The sequence below is a fragment of the Crinia signifera genome, chromosome 3, assembly GCF_055691185.1.
Source record: "Crinia signifera chromosome 3, ASM5569118v1, whole genome shotgun sequence".
NCBI classification, from domain to species: Eukaryota; Metazoa; Chordata; class Amphibia; order Anura; family Myobatrachidae; genus Crinia; species Crinia signifera.
The window spans coordinates 327183148-327205736 of NC_139219.1; the positions used below are offsets into that span (position 1 = coordinate 327183148).

At 51.1% G+C, this 22589-nt stretch overlaps 1 protein-coding gene across 1 annotated transcript in view; it reads left to right on the plus strand.

Annotated features, from left to right (window-relative positions):
* Positions 1–22589, plus strand: part of LOC146062813 (L-gulonolactone oxidase-like) — a 101570-nt gene that overhangs the window by 25397 nt on the left and 53584 nt on the right. Inside the window, exon 5 of the mRNA XM_083174823.1 lies at positions 17205–17295. Within this exon, the coding sequence (XP_083030949.1) occupies positions 17205–17295 (91 nt within the window). The remainder of the gene's footprint in view (positions 1–17204; positions 17296–22589) is intronic.

Here is a 22589-nt window from a genome sequence, read left to right on the forward strand (position 1 = left end):
GTGCTCCTTCCCAGTATGCGCAGTGCTCCCTCCCAGTATGCACAGTGCTCCTTCCCGGTATGCACAGTGCTCCTTCCCAGTATGCGCAGTGCTCCTTCCCGGTATGCACAGTGCTCCCTCCCAGTATGCACAGTGCTCCTTCCCGGTATGCACAGTGCTCCTTCCCAGTATGCCCAGTGCTCCTTCCCAGTATGCCCAGTGCTCCTTCCCAGTATGCCCAGTGCTCCTTCCCAGTATGCCCAGAGCTCCCTCCCAGTATGCACAGTGCTCCTTCCCGGTATACACAGTGCTCCTTCCCTGTATGTGCAGTGCTCCTTCCCAGTATGCACAGTGCTCCTTCCCAGTATGCACAGTGCTCCCTCCCAGTATGCCCAGTGCTCCTTCCCGGTATGCACAGTGCTCCTTCCCGGTATGCACAGTGCTCCTTCCTGGTATACACAGTGCTCCTTCCCCGAATGCCCAGTGCTCCCTCCCAGTATGCCCAGTGCTCCTTCCCAGTATGCCCAGTGCTCCTTCCCGGTATGCACAGTGTTCCATCCCAGGTATACACAGTGCTCCTTTCCAGGTATACACAGTGCTCCTTCCCAGGTATACACAGTGCTCCTTCCCAGGTATACACAGTGCTCCTTCCCGGTAAGCACAGTGCTCCTTCCCGGTAAGCACAGTGCTCCTTCCCGGTGTACACATAGTACTCCTTCCCAGTATGCACAGTGCTCCTTCCAAGTATGCACAGTGCTCCTTCCCAGGTATACACAGTGCTCCTTCCAAGTATGCACAGTGCTCCTTCCCAGTATTCCCAGTGCTCCTTCCCAGTATTCCCAGTGCTCCTTCCCAGTATGCCCAGTGATCCTTCCCAGTATGCCCAGAGATCCCTCCCAGTATGCACAGCGCTCCTTCCCGGTATACACAGTGCTCCTTCCCAGGTATACACAGTGCTCCTTCCCGGTAAGCACAGTGCTCCTTCCCGGTAAGCACAGTGCTCCTTCCCGGTGTACACATAGTACTCCTTCCCAGTATGCACAGTGCTCCTTCCAAGTATGCACAGTGCTCCTTCCCAGGTATACACAGTGCTCCTTCCAAGTATGCACAGTGCTCCTTCCCAGTATTCCCAGTGCTCCTTCCCAGTATTCCCAGTGCTCCTTCCCAGTATGCCCAGTGATCCTTCCCAGTATGCCCAGAGATCCCTCCCAGTATGCACAGTGCTCCTTCCTGGTATACACAGCGCTCCTTCCCGGTATACACAGTGCTCCTTCCCTGTATGTGCAGTGCTCCTTCCCAGTATGCGCAGTGCTCCTTCCCAGTATGCGCAGTGCTCCCTCCCAGTATGCCCAGTGCTCCTTCCCGGTATGCACAGTGCTCCTTCCTGGTATATACAGTGCTCCTTCCCCGAATGCACAGTGCTCCCTCCCAGTATGCCCAGTGCTCCTTCCCAGTATGCCCAGTGCTCCTTCCCGGTATGCACAGTGTTCCATCCCAGGTATACACAGTGCTCCTTTCCAGGTATACACAGTGCTCCTTTCCAGGTATACACAGTGCTCCTTCCCAGGTATACACAGTGCTCCTTCCCAGGTATACACAGTGCTCCTTCCCGGTAAGCACAGTGCTCCTTCCCGGTGTACACATAGTACTCCTTCCCAGTATGCACAGTGCTCCTTCCCAGGTATACACAGTGCTCCTTCCCGGTAAGCACAGTGCTCCTTCCCGGTAAGCACAGTGCTCCTTCCCGGTGTACACATAGTACTCCTTCCCAGTATGCACAGTGCTCCTTCCAAGTATGCACAGTGCTCCTTCCCAGGTATACACAGTGCTCCTTCCAAGTATGCACAGTGCTCCTTCCCAGTATTCCCAGTGCTCCTTCCCAGTATTCCCAGTGCTCCTTCCCAGTATGCCCAGTGATCCTTCCCAGTATGCCCAGAGATCCCTCCCAGTATGCACAGTGCTCCTTCCTGGTATACACAGCGCTCCTTCCCGGTATACACAGTGCTCCTTCCCTGTATGTGCAGTGCTCCTTCCCAGTATGCGCAGTGCTCCTTCCCAGTATGCGCAGTGCTCCCTCCCAGTATGCCCAGTGCTCCTTCCCGGTATGCACAGTGCTCCTTCCTGGTATATACAGTGCTCCTTCCCCGAATGCACAGTGCTCCCTCCCAGTATGCCCAGTGCTCCTTCCCAGTATGCCCAGTGCTCCTTCCCGGTATGCACAGTGTTCCATCCCAGGTATACACAGTGCTCCTTTCCAGGTATACACAGTGCTCCTTTCCAGGTATACACAGTGCTCCTTCCCAGGTATACACAGTGCTCCTTCCCAGGTATACACAGTGCTCCTTCCCGGTAAGCACAGTGCTCCTTCCCGGTGTACACATAGTACTCCTTCCCAGTATGCACAGTGCTCCTTCCAAGTATGCACAGTGCTCCTTCCCAGGTATACTCAGTGCTCCTTCCAAGTATGCACAGTGCTCCTTCCTGGTAAGCACAGTGATCCTTCCCAGTGTACACATAGTGCTCCTTCCCAGTATTCACAGTGCTCCTTCCCAGTATTCCCAGTGCTCCTTCCCAGTATTCCCAGTGCTTCTTCCCAGTATTCCCAGTGCTCCTTCCCAGTATGCCCACTGCTCCTTTTCAGTATGCGCAGTCCTCCCTCCTAGTATGTCCACTGCTCCTTCCCAGTATGCACAGTGCTCCTTCCAAATATGCACAGTGCTCTTTCCCAGGTATACACAGTGCTCCTTCCCAGTATGCACAGTGCTCCTTCCCGGTAAGCACAGTGCTCCTTCCCAGTGTACACATAGTGCTCCTTCCCAGTATTCACAGTGCTCCTTCCCAGTATTCCCAGTGCTCCTTCCCAGTATTCCCAGTGCTCCTTCCCAGTATGCCCACTGATCCTTCCCAGTATGTGCAGTGCTCCCTCCCAGTATGTCCACTGCTCCTTCCCAGTATGCGCAGTGCTCCCTCCCAGTATGCCCACTGCTCCTTCCCAGTACGCGCAGTGCTCCCTCCCAGTATGCCCACTGCTTCCTCCCAGTATGCCCACTGCTCCTTCCCAGTACGCGCAGTGCTCCCTCCCAGTATGCATACTGATCCTTCCCAGTATGCGCAGTGCTCCCTCCCAGTATGCCCACTGCTCCTTTTCAGTATGCGCAGTCCTCCCTCCTAGTATGTCCACTGCTCCTTCCCAGTATGCACAGTGCTCCTTCCAAATATGCACAGTGCTCTTTCCCAGGTATACACAGTGCTCCTTCCCAGTATGCACAGTGCTCCTTCCCGGTAAGCACAGTGCTCCTTCCCAGTGTACACATAGTGCTCCTTCCCAGTATTCCCAGTGCTCCTTCCCAGTATTCCCAGTGCTCCTTCCCAGTATGCCCACTGATCCTTCCCAGTATGTGCAGTGCTCCCTCCCAGTATGTCCACTGCTCCTTCCCAGTATGCGCAGTGCTCCCTCCCAGTATGCCCACTGCTCCTTCCCAGTACGCGCAGTGCTCCCTCCCAGTATGCCCACTGCTTCCTCCCAGTATGCCCACTGCTCCTTCCCAGTACGCGCAGTGCTCCCTCCCAGTATGCATACTGATCCTTCCCAGTATGCGCAGTGCTCCCTCCCAGTATGCCCACTGCTCCTTCTCAGTACGCACAGTGCTCCCTCCCAGTATGCATACTGATCCTTCCCAGTATGCGCAGTGCTCCTTCCCAGTATGCCCACTGCTCGCTCCCAGCATGCCCACTGCTCCCTCCCAGTATACGCATTATCGTCAAGTTCATACCCATTTGCTGATGCCATTGCTGTCGTTAACGAGGGGTCATTAATGACAAGCTGGAGCACGTATCATTAACCATATGGAACATACACAATAGATGATATTGTAAACATAATTTCTGCAAAAGGTCTTTCTGAGCGATATTGTGAACAATATGACCTAGTGTGCGGCTTTAGTAAATCTCTGGTTTGCATTGAATGCCTCAGGGAAACATCGGTTTTTCTATTCTTCCGTTTTTACACGTAGTAAATATACCCCTGTGTGTCCTCTAATTTATTACCACATAAGCATCGAGTTATCATATTCCACATACGTGACAATGCTGTGGATCTGCGGCCATCGGCCTCCATATTTATTTATTAACAGTTATTTATATAGCGCACACATATTCTGCAGCGCTGTACAGAGAATAGTTGAACATTCACATCAGTCCCTGCCTCAGTGGAGCTTACAATCTATATTCCCTACCACATGTACATAGACATTCTAGGGTAAATTTGTTGCGAACCAATTAACCTACCAGTATATTTTTGGATTGTGGGAGGAAACTGGAGTACCCCGAGGAAACCCACGCAAGCATGGGGAGAATATACAAACTCCGCACAGTTAGGGCCATGGTGGGAATGGAACCCATGACCTCAGCCCCGTGAGGCGGTAATGCTAACCATTACACCATTTGTACTGCCCTGTATATATAACACATGGTGGGGATAGAACCCATGACCTCAGCGCTGTGAGGCAGTAATGCTAACCATTACACCATCTGTACTGCCCCGTATATATAACACATGGTGGGGATAGAACCCATGATCTCAGCGCTGTGAGGCAGTAATGCTAACCATTACACCATCCGTACTGCCCCGTATATATAACACATGGTGGGGATAGAACCCATGACCTCAGCGCTGTGAGGCAGTAATGTAACCATTACACCGTCCGTGCTGCCCTGTATATATAACACGGTACTTATGTAGTATCTGGGCTGCCGATTTTTTGATTGTATGCCTTAAGTTAAGGCATACAATCAGATGCGATGCGATGCGATATCGCATCGCATCGCATACGACCATGCGATGCGATGCGATGCGATGACCCGATTTTTCCATAGGATTCAATGTTAAAATGGACTGAGTCCATTTTAACATGGAATTCAATGGGAAAAAGGGGTCCTTTTCATACCCCTACTATCCAAGTGGGCATGGAGTTGGATATAAACCTGTGGCGAGCGTAGCGAGCCACCGAGCCCGAAGCGTGGCGAGCGAAGCGAGCCCCGCGAGGGGACGGTATTCTGTGTCCCCTCGCGGGGCTCGCTACGCTCGCCACGCTTCGGGCTCGGTGGCTCGCTACGCTCGCCACAGGTTTATATCCAACTCCATGCCCACTTGGATAGTAGGGGTATGAAAAGGACCCCTTTTCCCATTGAATTCTATGTTAAAATGGACAGAGTCCATTTTAACATTGAATCCTATGGAAAAATCGGGTCCATCGCATCGCATCGCATCGCATCGCATCGCATGCGATATGGTCGGGTGCGATGCGATGCGATGGACCCGATTTCAAAATCGGCAGCCCAGTTACTACATAAGTACCTATAACACATGGTGGGGATAGAACCCATGACCTCAGCGCTGTGAGGCAGTAATGCTAACCATTACACCATCTGTACTGCCCCGTATATATAACACATGGTGGGGATAGAACCCATGACATCAGCACTGTGAGGCAGTAATGCTAACCATTCCACCGTCCGTACTGCCCCGTATATATAGCACATCGTGGGGATAGAACCCATGACCTCAGCGATGTGAGCCAGTAATGTAACCATTACACCGTCCGTACTGCCCCGTATATATAACACATGGTGGGGATAGAACCCATGACCTCAGTGCTGTGAGACAGTAATGCTAACCATTACACCATCCGTACTGCCCCGTATATATAACACATGGTGGGAATAGAACCCATGACCTCAGTGCTGTGAGGCAGTAATGCTAACCATTACACCGTCCGTACTGCCCGTATATATAACACATGGTGGGGATAAGACCCATGACCTCAGTGCTGTGAGGCAGTAATGTAACCATTACACCATCTGTACTGCCCCATATATATAACACATGGTGGGGATAGAACCCATGACCTCAGCGCCGTGAGGCAGTAATGCTAACCATTACACCATCCGTACTGCCCCGTATATATAACACATGGTGGGGATAGAACCCATGACCTCAGCGCTGTGAGGCAGTAATATAACCATTACACCATCTGTACTGCCCCATATATATAACACATGGTGGGGATAGAACCCATGACCTCAGCGCCGTGAGGCAGTAATGTAACCATTACACCATCTGTACTGCCCCGTATATATAACACATGGTGGGGATAGAACCCATGACCTCAGTGCTGTGATGCAGTAATGTAACCATTACACCACCCGTACTACCCCGTATATATAACACATGGTGGGGATAGAACCCATGACCTCAGCGCTGTGAGGCAGTAATATAACCATTACACTGTCCGTACTGCTCGTATATATAACACATGGTGGGGATAGAACCCATGACCTCAGCGCTGTGAGGCAGTAACGCTAATCATTACACCATCTGTACTGCCCCGTATATATAACACATGGTGGGGATAGAACCCGTGACCTCAGTGCTGTGAGGCAGTAATATAACCATTACACCGTCCGTACTGCCCCGTATATATAACACATGGTGGGGATAGAACCCATGACCTCAGCCCCGTGAGGCGGTAATGCTAACCATTACACCATCCGTACTGCCCCCGTATATATAACACATGGTGGGGATAGAACCCATGACCTCAGCCCCGTGAGGCGGTAATGCTAACCATTACACCATCCGTACTGCCCCGTATATATAACACATGGTGGGGATAGAACCCATGACCTCAGCCCCGTGAGGCGGTAATGCTAACATTACACCATCCGTACTGCCCCGTATATATAACACATGGTGGGGATAGAACCCATGACCTCAGCCCCGTGAGGCGGTAATGCTGACCACTACACCATCTTTACTGGCCAAATGTGTCATTGGGGGACAGACTCTAGATACTTCTGCGACAGAACCTGCGGTAAAGAAGCCCATAAGACACTGGGAACAGCGCCAGTATACTTTATCAATTACTTGGCCATTTCTAGGGATGATTTTCTCATGTACCACAGAGAGCTGTAACACGGATCCAGCGCCGCCGGCTGCTGAGGACATACGTTACAGAGGGCCTTATTTTGGTTCATTCTTTCTGACAAAATCCTTCTTAGATGGACAAAACCATGAGCACTGCAGGTGAGGCAGGTGTTACTTGTGCAGAGAGAATTAGATTTGGGTGAGTAATTTTGTTTCTGTGCAGGGAAAATACTGACTGCTTTATTTTTACACTTCAATATAGATCTCACTTTGAAGTAAAACCACACCCAAATCTAATTCTCTCTGCACATGTTACATCTGCCCCACCTGCAGTGCACATGGTTTTGCCCATCTAAGAAGGATTTTGTCAGAAAGAATGAACCAAAATAAGGCCCAAAGTCTGAGGTAAAACTTCCATTTTAGATGCATCAGACAGGCCGGGGCACGATGTTCAGTCTGATATCAGAGTGTGAATACGAGAATCTCAGCGACATTAGTCATGAGAACATTATAACAGCTTGTCAGGAGCTGTCAGCGTCCATTGTCAATTTACAGCGAGCCTTCAGCCGGGCTGGAATTATTTTGTCATGTCTCCTGCGCCAAGGCTTTCTCCCATTGATCCGCTGTCACTTTCCAGGAGCAGTTAAGATGAGATAGGTGTCACGGGAGCTCGCTCCTCCAGGAAACCGTGTACCGTTCTCACACACCGCGGCCGGCACAGCCGAGGAAGACACCACAACCTGAAGGGGTTCAGGAGAGCGGCGCTGATCTAATGCTACATACCGGGCCGCCGTCACATCGGTTATTGGACGGCGCAGAGCGGCCTGGTCCTTTGTGTCCACATTCCTCACAGCGGGGAGCTGGGATAGATGCCCATGCATAAGCCGAACACGGGCAAATCCTCAGAAAATGAACTTTTTGGGAAGTTTAGACGCTTTTTACACATTGCTGCATCTCGCCCAGTAAAAATATCTATACAAAAAAAGAATAATGCTTCCCGGTCCTGTCATCTCCTTCGCTTCCACTGGTCTCCCCTCCATCTTCACAGTATATTTAAGTGCTGAATTTACTATGTAGGTATCGTATTAAATAGAAAAATAATAACCGGAAGTCGACATTATGACTGTCAAAGCGCGAAATGTCAACATAATGAACTTGTTGGCATTTTCACCATGTCAACATTTGTGGATGGTGACATTTTCACCACGTCAACATGCTGACGGTCAATATTCAGAACATAGTGACATTTTGCCATATTACGCTACTCCGTTAGAATGTAAGAAATGGTCGACACCTAAAAAGGTCGACTGGTGTTTATCACAATTGATATTAATTAATGTTGGAATTTTTAATACTTTAACGTAATTTTGCTACATGTAGACTCCGACTGGGAACGGTGTAGTCGAATCATGCGAGGGTACGCACTGCACTAATTGTCCATGTCGCCAGGTGTCGACATTGCTACCGACATTTCTTTTGAATTCATGTTGACCTTTCCATGTGTCGAGCTATTCACTAGACCTAGACACTGTCTTTCCTTCTGTCACACACACCCACCTAGTGGGGCAGATTTATTAAGCTCGGTGAAGTGATAAAGTGGCTGGTACTGTACTTTATCACTGGCCAAACTGTCATTTTTCAAACCCAGTCTGTAACTTGGCAGTTATGAGCTGATTGACCAGTAATCCGGGTGGCCCGGGAGCTGGCCGGGGATCATGTGTTGTTTGTTCTTCTGATATCTCTTATATATTTAGCCAGATCTGTCACTCAACCCCTGTGGAGAACGTTCCTGTGTAAAACAGTTTCACTTTCATGTGTCTGACGTTCCACCCCCTTGACATCACCTCCCCCCGCCCAGCCAGGGCTACAGTACACGCCCACCATCCACCATTACTCCACAGCCACCATCCACCATTACTCCTGCACATCCCTACCCTCTGCCAGGACCCCCGCGACCCCCCTCCCGCGATTCGCGGGACCCCCGCGACCCCCCCCTCCCGCGAATCGCGGGACCCCCGCGACCCCCCTCCCGCAATTCGCGGGACCCCCGCAACCCCCCCTCCCGCGATTCGCGGGACCCCCGTGACCCCCCCTCCCGCCATTCGCGGGACCCCGCACCCCCCCTCCCGCTATTCGCGGGACTCCCACTTTCCACCCTCCCGCGAGTCGCGGGACCCCCGCGACCCCCCCTCCCGTGATTCGCGGGACCCCCGCGAACCCCCCCTCCCGCGATTCGCGGGACCCCCGCGACCCCCCTCCCGCGATTCGCGGGACCCCCGCGACCACCACGGTATCCGGACTATTGTTAGACAGCACTTACATCGACAGCCATTACATCGACACCATTAGTTCGACACCTCAATAGGTCGACATGGTTTTAGGTCGACATACCATTAGGTCGACATGTTATTATGTCGACAGCTCATTAGGTCGACAGCTCATTTGGTCGACAGCTCATTAGGTCGACATGTTTTTAGGTCGCCACTGCCATTAGGTCGACTGTGTCTATGTCGACAGTCAAAAGGTCGACATGGGTTTTTTCACTGTTTATTGAGCCGACATGTGCCGACAGGCGGTATTTCATGCCCTACTATCCACTAGGGCGTGGTGGGAGAATAAAATAGTGTGCCGAGCGCAGCGAGGCACCGTGCCCGAAGCATAGCGAGCGGCTGCGGTACACTTCAAACTGTGTCCATGTCGACTGTGTCGACATTTCGGCCAAAAAACAGTGAAAAAACCCATGTCGACCTTTTGACTGTCGACATAGACTCTGTCGACCTAATGGCAGTTTCGACCTAAAAACATGTCGACCTAATGAGCTGTCGACCTAATGAGCTGTCGACATAATGACATGTCGACCTAATGGTATGTCGACCTAAAACCATGTCGACCTATTGAGCTGTCGAACTAATGGTGTCGATGTAATGGCTGTCGATGTAAGTGCTGTCTAATATCCATCCCAGACCCAACCACCCCCTCCCGCGATTCGCTGGACCTCCGCAACCACCCCCTCCCGCGAAACGCGGGACCCCCGCGACCCTCCCACAAATCGCGGGACCCCAGCGACCCCTCCCTCCCGCGAGCCCCCTCCCGCGATTCGCAGGACCCCTGCATCCTCCCCTCCCGCGATTCGCGGGACCCCTGCGTCCCCCCCTCCCGGCATTAAAAGGGCCCCCCGCAACCCCCCCTCCCGCGATTCACGGCACCCCCCCCTACTGTGATTTGCGACCCCCCTCCCGCAATTCGCACCGCCCCCTCCCGCGATTCACGGAACCCCCCGTAGCGCCCCCCTCCCGCGATTTGCGGGCCCCCTCGGCACTTCTCGCGATTTGCGACCGCCCCCTAATTCACACATTCGGGGACCCCACCTCCCGCGATTCATGCCCCCCTCACGCAATTCACGGCACCCCCCACACCCCCCTTCCTCCGATTCGCAACCCCCCACGACCCCCCCTCCCGCGATTCACGAAACCCCCCGTAGCGCCCCCCTCCCGCGATTTGCGGGCCCCCTCGGCACCTCTCGCGATTTGCGACCGCCCCGTAATTCACACATTCGGGGACCCCCCCTCCCGCGATTCATGCCCCCCTCACGCAATTCACGGCACCCCCCATACCCCCCTTCCTGCGATTTGGAACCCCCCACGACCCCCCCTCCCGCGATTCATGCCCCCTCCCGCGATTCACGGACCCCCGCACCACCCCCCTGCGCCCACTCTCCCTTGATTCACGCCCCCCTCATGCAATTCACGGCAACCCCCCACACCCCCCCTCCTGCGATTCGCAGCCCCCCCACGACCCCCGCCTCCTGCGATTCATGACCCCTCCCGTGATTCACGGACCCCCGCACCACCCCCCCTTGACTCACGGCACCCCACGCGCCCCTCCCGCAATTCACGGACCTCCGCAACCCCCCCTCCCGCAATTCACTAACCCCGACAACCCCCCTCCCGCAATTTGCGGACCCCCCTTCCCACCATTCAAGCCCCACCGCGCCCCCGCCCACGATTTGCGGACCCCCGCCCCCTCCCGCTAACCGCGGATCCCCACACACCACCCCCCCTCCCGCAATTTGCAGACCCCCCAGACCCCCTTCCGGCAATTCCACCCCCCAGCGGACCACCGCGGCCCCCGCTCCCGCATTTCACGTACCCCCGTGACAATGGGTGATCCTGTACCACCACAAGCAGGTACCGCCCCTAGGTGGGAAATCCGGCCCTGGCTGCCGCACTGCAGGTTTCCCCACTGCCGTCTGCACCAGCGCCACAACTTTTATCAATGGCTTGCCCACATACTACTATTATACAGCCTCCTGCTCTCATGCACGCTCACTCCCTCCCAGTGGGAGGAGACGCTCACCCACTGCCGGGAGCTGCATACTGTCCCCCACCCTCCTCCAGTTCTAGGGATGCCCATCGACCATCAATGATTTTCAAATAATCGATGGTTTATGGCCGATGTTGAATACTTTTGCCATCAATGTGGGAGGACACTGCCCTGCCTCCTGTTCTCCTGCCCCGTAACTTCCGCCAGTGGAGACCCGCTCACCCTGTGTTGCCCACATTCCCCTATCATGCTTTACCGCCCAGCCTCCTGCTCTCATGCACCCTAACTCCCACCCAGTCGGAGGAGACACTGACTCCTGTATTTCTGTGCTGCCACGCTGGACCCTCACCCACTGGCAGAAGCTGCACAGTGTCCACCACCCTCTTTAGTCCCCCGTATGCCCACACACCCCTATCACTACCCAGCTTCCTGCTCTCCTGAACCGTAACTTCCACCACTGGGTAATCGCTGACGCTGTGTTGCCCACATACCCCTATCATGCCTCATATCCCAGCCTCCTGCTCTCATGCACCCTAACTCCCACCCAGTAGGAGGAGACACTGACTCAGGGCCACCGTCCGGTACTCCTGTGCTGCCACGCTGGACCCTCACCCACTGCCAGAAGCTGCAATACAGGGCATCTTTCATACAATTCTAACCATATTTCTCACAATACAAATGTTCACAAATTAAGGGGCGTAGCCCCTTACGCCGGTGTGAAGAGCGCCCGTAGGGCGCGATGAATCACCTAGTGTAAGTATAAATTGTGTATTGTACATGATTCTGGTTGTCCTGATGAAAATTGCATAACTGCAATTGAAACGTTGATCCAGTAAAAGGCCTGGTGTCGTTTTTTTCCGGGGAGTGCCACTGTTTCACTGTATACAGTATGTACTTTTAGAGCGCTAGCGCGTTCTCCAAGTGTGCACCCAGGCATTGCTTGCAGCTGAATTTAGGTTGGAGAGCCGGCCACAACACATTTACATATATATATATATATATATATATATATATAGATAGATAGATAGATAGATAGATAGATAGATATATTGCCTGGCCTGTGGTGGTAACACACTGAATCTCTGTAGCTGTCTTGAAAACGGCCCTCCGGGGTTGAAACGTTGACCATGCCTGTCTACATCCTCTGATTAAAAAGCAATTTTACCTGCTGTGGTGGTGAGTGCCCTCTCTGGCCTATATAGATATAGATAAAGATAGATAGAACTTTCTTACAGTACAAGTTCTGTGCAGAGAGGAGCTGTGTCGTATCCAAGGGCACTGGCAATAAATAATCCTGCTAGATCAGGGCTGGGCAACACCAGCCCTCCAGATGTTGATGAACTACACATCCCAGCATGCCTTGCATCAGTTTCAGCATGGCCACATAGCAAAACTAATGCAAAGCATCCTGGGATGTGTAGTTCATTAACATCTGGAGGGCCGGTGTTGCCCAGCCCTGTGCTAGATGGTAAAAGTAAAACAGAAGAAGCAGGTAGACTGCACTTATTAATGACACTGCCTTCTGGCTTCTTCATCTATTTATCATTTTTATCATCTAGCAGAACAGTCTATTGTCAGTGCCCTTGGGTACGACACAGCTCCTCTCTGCAGAGTACAGTTGAATACACACATACTATATATCATTAGTTGATACAGTATATTGCACACTTGCCTCTGCCCAATCCTCTGCACCCCATCTCATTGACTTTATCCAAGGTTCAGAACTTTTAAAACATTTTAATTTGACGCCTCACTCCTAGAAGGACGGGAATGTGCAGCAAACAAATGAGTGTATCGTCCCTGACAGCCCGGACCCAGCTGGCGTGTACAGACCAGACAGTGATTGCCGCTGGCATTTCGCTTCCCATGAAGGTCACTTCCAGCACCTGAGGAAATTCTGCTTTAATACTCGTGGGAAGGAGAACGGCGCCGCGTTCCAGCGTTCCGATAAAGTGAACGTTAATGGTTGGGTGTGAACTTTTCCAGCCAGCTCAGCTCATAGGTCATAATTTGCATATCAAATTGCTGGCTGTGGCTTTCGGCCAATGGCACGGGGCACAGAATTAGTTTTGTGGATTTTTGTAGACTGGGAAGATGTCCAGCATCAGAACACAGATGTTGCTCAATTAGAAGAGAATAAAACAGGGAATTTATTTTTATTAAACAGGCGGCAATGGCAGCGCTATTACTGTATGTGCGGCCTGCTCCATGTTGGCGCTAGTGCGCGGTATGTACAACTGAACCTGCCAACAGCACCATGTGCTCATACGCATAAGAAGCACAGAGGTCACAGCAGTAACTAATACAGTCGTCACAAACAGATGCTTAATACATTGGGCGGTAGTTTTTAATTACTGGTCGATTTTGTCTGCAAGTCCATCACACCTCTCCCCATTAAAAATGTCACTCCCAAAATGTCCGCCGCCGAAGAGGAATAGTTAGGGATGCTAGAGGAGGAGGCAGCCATTTTGGGAGAGACATTTGTAATTAGGTGAAGGTGCAACAGACCACTAGCAGACTACCTGATGGGACCTGCGGCGGGTCTGGGATGGATATTAGACAGCACTTACATCGACAGCCATTACATCGACACCATTAGTTCGACAGCTCAATAGGTCGACATGGTTTTAGGTCGACATACCATTAGGTCGACAGCTCATTAGGTCGACAGCTCATTAGGTCGACATGTTTTAGGTCGACACTACCATTAGGTCGACAGTGTCTATGTCGACAGTCAAAAGGTCGACATGGGTTTTTTCACTGTTTTTTGGCCGAAATGTCGACACAGTCGACATGGACACAGTTTGAAGTGTACCGCAGCCGCTCGCAATGCTTCGGGCACGGTGCCTCGCTGCGCTCGGCACACTATTTTATTCTCCCACCACGCCCTAGTGGATAGTAGGGCATGAAATACCGCCTGTCGGCACATGTCGGCTCAAAAAACAGTGAAAAAACCCATGTCGACCTTTTGACTGTCGACATAGACACTGTCGACCTAATGGTAGTGTCGACCTAAAAACATGTCGACCTAATGAGCTGTCGACCTAATGAGCTGTCGACCTAATGACATGTCGACCTAATGGTATGTCGACCTAAAACCATGTCGACCTATTGACCTGTCGAACTAATGGTGTCGATGTAATGGCTGTCAATGTAAGTGCTGTCTAACAATAGTCCGGATACCCCTGCGGCAGGGGTATCCCCTAACAATGAGCAGGTACCGAGGGCTGCAACTTTTTTGGAGAGGGCGCTCTTAGGACAGGGATGGGGAACTTTTGGCCCTCCAACTTTTGTTGAACTACAAATCCCAGCATGCCCTGCAACAGTTTTGCTATTCGGCCATGCTGAAACTGTTGCAGGGCATGCTGGGATTTGTACTTCAACAGCTGGATGGCCAAACGGTTCCCCATCCCTGGTCTAGGGGATAGTTATTCTACTGCCTTAGTACAGTCTATAAAATGTTAGCTGGAATCTGGTTGCATTGGGCAACGGTTCTAGAAGGCAAATCTTTCCCTGAGAATCTGTTGTAGGTGGAATGTTCCAAGAGCTGAGAGCAGCAGTATAGGAGAGAGCTACAGTAGCTGGGGAAAAGGGGGTACAAATGTAAAAATGTATAATTGTAGAGGGGAGTGTATAGAGGTAGGTAAGGGCTGGGTGGCTGTGGGAACGTTGGCACTGCATGTGACCATTACACAGGAAACGTGGCAGTTCAAATTGGAATGCTTTAGCATTACACCTGACCAATAGTAATTCCCACCTGTGCTACCTCATTGGCTGCAGGATTATTTGGAAAGAAAAAATTTGAGTCCGATACCCCATTCCACCTGCTAGGCAAATTCCCGGGTCCAGTAATTTGCCTTTTAACACAGGTTTTTTTTTTTCAATGTGAACGGTACAAACCCATGTCGAAATTCCCGGGTCTCCAGCCCTGCTTTTTTCCTCGTTGGCCTCTGATCAAGGACATATGTCCGAAATGCATTAGGCTGGTGACAATTTCGGTGGATTACCTGTGACCCGTGGACGCATTTTGGCTTGTGAAGGAGCGTGGAGCCGTCACCCTCTCCCAACTCTCCCATTATTCCAACTTTTGGGACCAAATTGCAGTACCTGGATCCGGGTGACATCCACTATTCCACTATCGGTGGTTTTATGCTTGTAACTGTCTATGCTTGTGCGTTTGCTGTCAAACGAATAAATCTCTGTATGTTTGGAACTTACTGCACTATGGTGGCGATGTTGTGCTTTCTCCATTAGGAATTGCATTTACTGATCTGGCTTTAATTGTGATCAATTTCTCCCCAAAAGGAGATCATATTGAAAAGCTGAGTGATCCATGTTTATGATATTTGTTACATAAGCACTGGTATCATCACCTACAGTAAGCGCCTGAAACATCACTCTTTTGTTTGTATTTCTATTGTTGGTGGACCCAAGGGTGAAGGTCTTGGTGTGTTTTGGGCTGCCTTTGTGAAATCTGCGCCGTAGTATTTGACCAAAAATCTTTTCTGTACTTTCCACTTGATGACATTTAGAAGCTTAGTGCATCTGGAGAGAAGTCTCGGCCAGCACACAGTGTGCCGTTCTGCAGATGGATTCAGTATTGAATCCCGGCGATCGGCATCCTGGCGTTCAGAATCCCGACGCCTGAATCCCGACAGCCGAAATGCCGACAAGGGGGGGACGTGGATCGCCCCCCCTTGCGGGCTCGCTGCGCTCGCCACGCAGCGGGCCCGGTGCCTTGCTACGCTCGGCACACTAATTTATTCTCCCTCCAGGGGTGTCGTGGACACCCCTGGAGGGAGAATGTGTCGGCATTTCGGCGGTCGGGATTTCGGCGGTCGGGATTCCGGCGTCGGGATTCTGAACGCCGGGATCCCGACCGCCGGGATATTAACTGCATCCCCTGCAGATATCAGGTCTCCTCTCGTACTGTGATCTCTCTCTCTCTCTGCTGGGAGCGGCGGAGTATTGATCTGCAAAATCAGCCAGAAACACACCGAGCTGACTGGAACTTTTTGATGATGGTCTTTGATATATAATTTACGATGTACGGCATTATGTCCTCATATGTCCCTGATTGCACTATTGAGGTATCATTTTGTGGTCAGGTCCTGCCTTATTGGGTGCTGTGATTGGGCAGCTGCTGAACGCGGTGCGCACAGACCACTGCCCCTGACAGTATTAATGATTAACACGAGACAAGGCTTTAGTGGATGAATACATTATTCACTGACCTTCAGTGGTGCCCTGTGAGGTGAATCCTAACTAGGGATGGCCAACAATGATTGGAAATCATCGATGGTTTATGGCTGATGTTGAGTAGTTTTGCCATCGATGGGAAGAACCTTATGGTTTTCCCCCATCGATGTCAAGCTTATACAAAGTTTTGTTTTGATTTTTTCCCCAAGGGGCTGGAACACGGAGCATAGTTCCGCCCCAGACACCGCTGAAGCCCCACCCCCATATTTTGATTGGCCCATAGGCCAATCAGTCAAAGAAAATGGATGACCATCAATATGTAAAACATCGATGGTCATCCATTGCATAGTAATACACTAACGATGGCCATCCCTAATACAAAGCAGTAGATGCTGGGATGGGAGGTGCACTTTCCCTTTGAGCTGTGACAGTTTTTCATCCACAAACTCCCCACCCCTGCCCCAGTCCCTATCTGTTCCTACCTCCGATCTCTGTCTTCACAGCTCCCTCTCTACATATCCAGCAAGTTTGAAACTGATCAGCGTCCCCGCAAAAATTGCTTTCACTTTCTGTTATGACATATTTCCGTGCACAAAGGAGTAATTTGGTCCTCCGAGTGGCCTCTAGTGGTAACTGGTGGTTCTTTGCCTCATAGATGTGAGGAGTAGTTAGCCTATCATATATATATATATATAATGAACTTTGTATACAGCAGCTTCAATAAACTGCACCGCAATGATGAGTGCGGCGTAACACCGTCCCTACGTTTATTTTGCAGTATCGGGGCTGTGTCTGATGTGGCAGCGGCTGGCGTTATCGGGACGGGAACCCACAACACCGGCATCAATCACGGCATACTGTCTACTCAGGTACGATGAGGGTTATGTACTCAGACTTCTGTACTGGCCGGGTGGATCTGAGGGGATACGGTCATTAGGTCGACAAGCATTGGGTAGAGATGCAGAAAGGTTGACATGGGTCTAGGTCGACAGTCAAAAGGTTGACATGGGGTTTTTCGCAGTTTTTTGTGCCGACAGGCGGTATTTCATGCACTACCATCCACTAGGGCTTGGTGGGAGAATAAAATAGTGGTGCTACGTATCAGTGTTCATGTTGACTGTGTCGAAATGTAGGTAAAAAAAACTGTGAAAAACCCCATGTTGACCTTTTGATTGTCAACCTTGCCCATGTCGACCTAAGAAAAAAGGTCGACATAAGAAAAGGTTGACATGAGGGTCCACATGCTCGGGTATAGTAATTGACACCCACATTTAAAAAAAAAATTGTCAACCTTTGTTTTGTGTCAACATTTTGCTTGTGTGCATTTTCCAGCGTGGACATTGTGCATGTAGACCTAGATGTTGTTGATCGAATATACCACACCCCTCTCAGTTTGGGAACGTCTCCCCCTGATAATCGTCTCCTGGGTCGTTCGCTGTAACATCTCTGTAAGAGCTCTAACTGACAATCCGCAGCGTTTATTCAGCATTTCCCTGATTTGGGACCCGCCAGCGAGTGTTGTGGCAGCGCTTCCCGCTCCGTAATGATTTCTGTGTTCTGCGCTCCGTTGTAGCAATCAGCTCTGCTCCAATTACCGCCCGCTGAAGGCTTCTCTCCCCTTTGTTCTCACGCGCTCTGAGGGGTAGATTTATTAAGCTCGGTGAAGTGATAAACTGTCTGGTTTTTATCACCGGCCAATCAGCTCCTACCTGTCATTTTTCAAACCAAGCCTGTAAGTTCACAGGTAGGAGATGATTGGCCGGTGATAAAAACCAGACACTTTATCACTTCACCGAGCATAATAAATCTACCCCTGAATTCGCAGGATATTAAGTGCCGGCAGATTGTTTTCAATAACAGAGAAAATGAATCCTGCAGATTAAATTCCCGGCAGCTCCGTTATCAAAGCTGGGGACATAAACCAATTTGGTTACAGTGTTTGTTCAGGAGCGAGTACTTCTAACGAGGGGCCTGATTCAAAGCAGTCTAAAAAAATATATACTCACCACCTCCAGGGTAGATCGCGTCCTCTTGGGTCCATGTAGGCATCCAGGGGTTAACAAAAACCAGAACCGATCACCCGAACCAATGGACTCCAGAGGCGCATGTGTGTTTGCGATTGCTGCTCCTCGCCGAGAGCAAGCGGAATCCCACTGATGTCAGTCAATGGGATTCCCCTCAGCCAATCAGGAGCGATCTCCAGCTCCTCCACAGACTTGCATGTTATGAATTTAACATGTGCATCTTTGGCCCGTTCTCACCATATACGTCAATGTTAAGACTTTAATATAGACATCTATGGTGGGAACCGGCAAATCAGCCTGACTGCAAAGTCAAGTGGGGTCACCTAATTAAACAATTACCGATGACAATTATATGATGATTAAGGTGACAGTTTGTTATATAAATTCAAATAATTTTTTTTGTATAATAAAAGATGATATTTCCTGTATATGGACATCACAGGTCATTACATCACAGGTCATTATGGTGACATCACAGTCATTATGGCGACATTACAGGTCATTATGGTGACATCACAGGTCATTATGGTGACATCACAGTTCATTATGGCGACTTCACAGGTCATTATGGTGACATCACAGGTGATTATGGCGACATCACAGTTCATTATGGTGACATCACAGGTGATTATGGCGACATCACAGGTCATTATGGTGACATCACAGGTGATTATGGGGACATCACAGGTCATTATGGCGACATCACAGGTCATTATGGTGACATCACAGGTCATTATGGTGACATCACAGGTCATTATGATGGAGGACAATGTTTGCTGGGCAATTTTCACACCGATTCTGACAAATCCACTTGGTACTGAAAGGGTTAAATACCAGGGGTATGCGTCATAAGGAGGACATACATTAGGTTGACACATGAAATGGTCGACGTGGGTAAGGTCAACAGGGGTCGAAAGGACAACACAAGCATTAGGTCAAAAATGGGAAGGTCGACAGTCAAAAGGTCTACATTTCATTTTGACTGGGTGTTTTTGGCCCTGAATTTCAACGCAAGTCGACATGGACACCGTATCAGTGTACCGCGTCCCCATGCACGGCTCACTGCGCTCGGGACACTATTCTCTTCTCCCTCCACGCCCTAGTGGATAGTAGGGTATGGACACATGTCGGCTCAAAAAAGAGGGAAAAATGTATGTCGACCTTCCCTATCTTATGTGTCAACCTTTAGTGCTGGACCTTAGGGATGTTGACCTTTGTGTCGACCTAGCGTCCAAATACCAGCCAATAGCAGAGTTACAGTATACGGATATTTCCGCCTTAGGTTGTGGTAATAATGAATGATACCATACATCATTCAGTAACAGGAAACCTTGTGTATGAAATGTATATGGGACATTAGTCGTACAGCACAATGTGAATCTGCAGGAGGGCGGGAATGGGCGCAGAGAGCCGGGGGGGGGGGGGGGGGGGGGTCGGGCTAAGTACAATAATTCCATTTCCCTTGCTATTAGGGGAGAAGAGCGCGGATGCCGGACAGATCGGCAGGCGGAGGCTGGTTACAGTCCCCCGTACAGAATTGTTTACCGGTCATTGGGTAAGGGGATAGCTGGGAATGGAAAGTCACAGACATTAGTCATGTGATACGCAGACAGCGGCAGCAGACGGATCGCTCTCCTGCGCCATTTGTCCTCATAACGAGAAGTGATTATTTGATCATAAATGACAGCGGCCCATCAATTGCTTCCTGTAACTGGAACTGGGTCATCCCTCCGTAACGCTGACATAATCACACAAACAATACAACATGTTCGCTTGGTTATAAACAGAAGACAATCATTGGGAAAAAGACGACCATTTGCTGTATAAAGATCAGGACACGTAGATGAGATGCCGCTCGGGTGACTGGCAGCCCTGCTTATTGGGCTAACAGAAGTGAGATAGCTGCCAATTACCCCGAATGTCCAGGGCACAACTGCTTGTCCTTATATAAGACCACAGGCCTGATTCAGGGGGCCGACGTAGGCCGTGACGTTTATGTTGTGCCAGGAATGTTTATTGAACAATTTTTGTAAATTTAGACAAGAAAAACAGCTGCAATAATCACCGTGCCAAATAAATAGGGTAACAACTATATAGTAATACTCATGAATGCTAGGATAAGTATCAGTGAATTCAGTATACAGATGTATGTGAGCGGCGAACGGATGCCGGGGGTCAGAAGGCCCAACAGCGACATCACTCTGTTCAGAATTCTGACAGGGGCTGGGTAAGTATAAGTACCCTCTTCCCCGTACCCTTCTAACCCTACCTACCTACAGCCTAAGCCTTTCCAATAGTGCCCAACCCTCCCCTCGCTGCCCAACCCTCCCCAATAGTACCTAACCTTCCCTAATATTGCCTAACCCTCCCCAATAGTGCCCAACCCTCCCCAATAGTACCTAACCCTCCCCAATAGTACCCAACCCTCCCCTCGCTGCCTAACCCTCCCCAATAGTGCCCAACCCTCCCCTCGCTGCCCAACCCTCCCCAATAGTGCCTAACCTTCCCTAATATTGCCTAACCCTCCCCAATAGTGCCTAACCCTCCCCAATAGTACCCAACCCTCCCCTCGCTGCCCAACCCTCCCCAATAGTGCCTAACCCTCCCCTCGCTGCCCAACCCTCCCCAATAGTACCTAACCCTCCCCAATAGTACCTAACCCTCCCCTCGCTGCCTAACCCTCCCCAATAGTGTCTAACCCTCCCCAATAGTACCCAACCCTCCCCAATAGTACCTAACCCTCCCCTCGCTGCCTAACCCTCCCCAATAGTACCTAACCCTCCCCAATAGTACCTAACCCTCCCCTCGCTGCCTAACCCTCCCCTCGCTGCCTAACCCTCCCCAATAGTACCTAACCCTCCCCAATAGTGCCCAACCCTCCCCTCGCTGCCCAACCCTCCCCAATAGTGCCCAACCCTCCCCAATAGTACCTAACCCTCCCCAATAGTGCCCAACCCTCCCCAATAGTACCTAACCCTCCCCAATAGTGCCCAACCCTCCCCAATAGTACCTAACCCTCCCCAATAGTACCTAACCCTCCCCTCGCAGCCTAACCCTCCCCAATAGTACCTAACCCTCCCCTCGCAGCCTAACCCTCCCCAATAGTACCTAACCCTCCCCTCGCTGCCCAACCCTCCCCAATAGTACCTAACCCTCCCCTCGCTGCCCAACCCTCCCCAATAGTACCTAACCCTCCCCAATAGTACCTAACCCTCCACTCGCTGCCTAACCCTCCCCAATAGTACCTAACCCTCCCCAATAGTGTCTAACCCTCCCCAATAGTACCCAACCCTCCCCAATAGTACCTAACCCTCCCCTCGCTGCCTAACCCTCCCCAATAGTACCTAACCCTCCCCAATAGTACCTAACCCTCCCCTCGCTGCCTAACCCTCCCCTCGCTGCCTAACCCTCCCCAATAGTACCTAACCCTCCCCAATAGTGCCCAACCCTCCCCTCGCTGCCCAACCCTCCCCAATAGTGCCCAACCCTCCCCAATAGTACCTAACCCTCCCCAATAGTGCCCAACCCTCCCCAATAGTACCTAACCCTCCCCAATAGTGCCCAACCCTCCCCAATAGTACCTGACCCTCCCCAATAGTATCTAACCCTCCCCAATAGTACCTAACCCTCCCCAATAGTACCTAACCCTCCCCAATAGTACCCAACCCTCCCCAATACTGCCTAACCCTCCCCAATAGTACCCAACCCTCCCCAATAGTACCCAACCCTCCCCAATAGTACCTAACCCTCCCCAATAGTACCTAACCCTCCCCTCGCAGCCTAACCCTCCCCAATAGTACCTAACCCTACCCTCGCTGCCCAACCCTCCCCAATAGTACCTAACCCTCCCCTCGCAGCCTAACCCTCCCCAATAGTACCTAACCCTCCCCTCGCTGCCCAACCCTCCCCAATAGTACCTTACCTTCCCTAATATTGCCTAACCCATCCCAATAGTGCCCAACCCTCCCCAATAGTACCTAACCCTCCCCAATAGTACCTAACCCTCCCCTCGCTGCCCAACCCTCCCCAATAGTACCTAACCCTCCCCAATAGTGCCCAACCCTCCCCAATAGTACCTAACCCTCCCCTCGCTGCCCAACCCTCCCCAATAGTACCTAACCCTCCCCAATAGTGCCCAA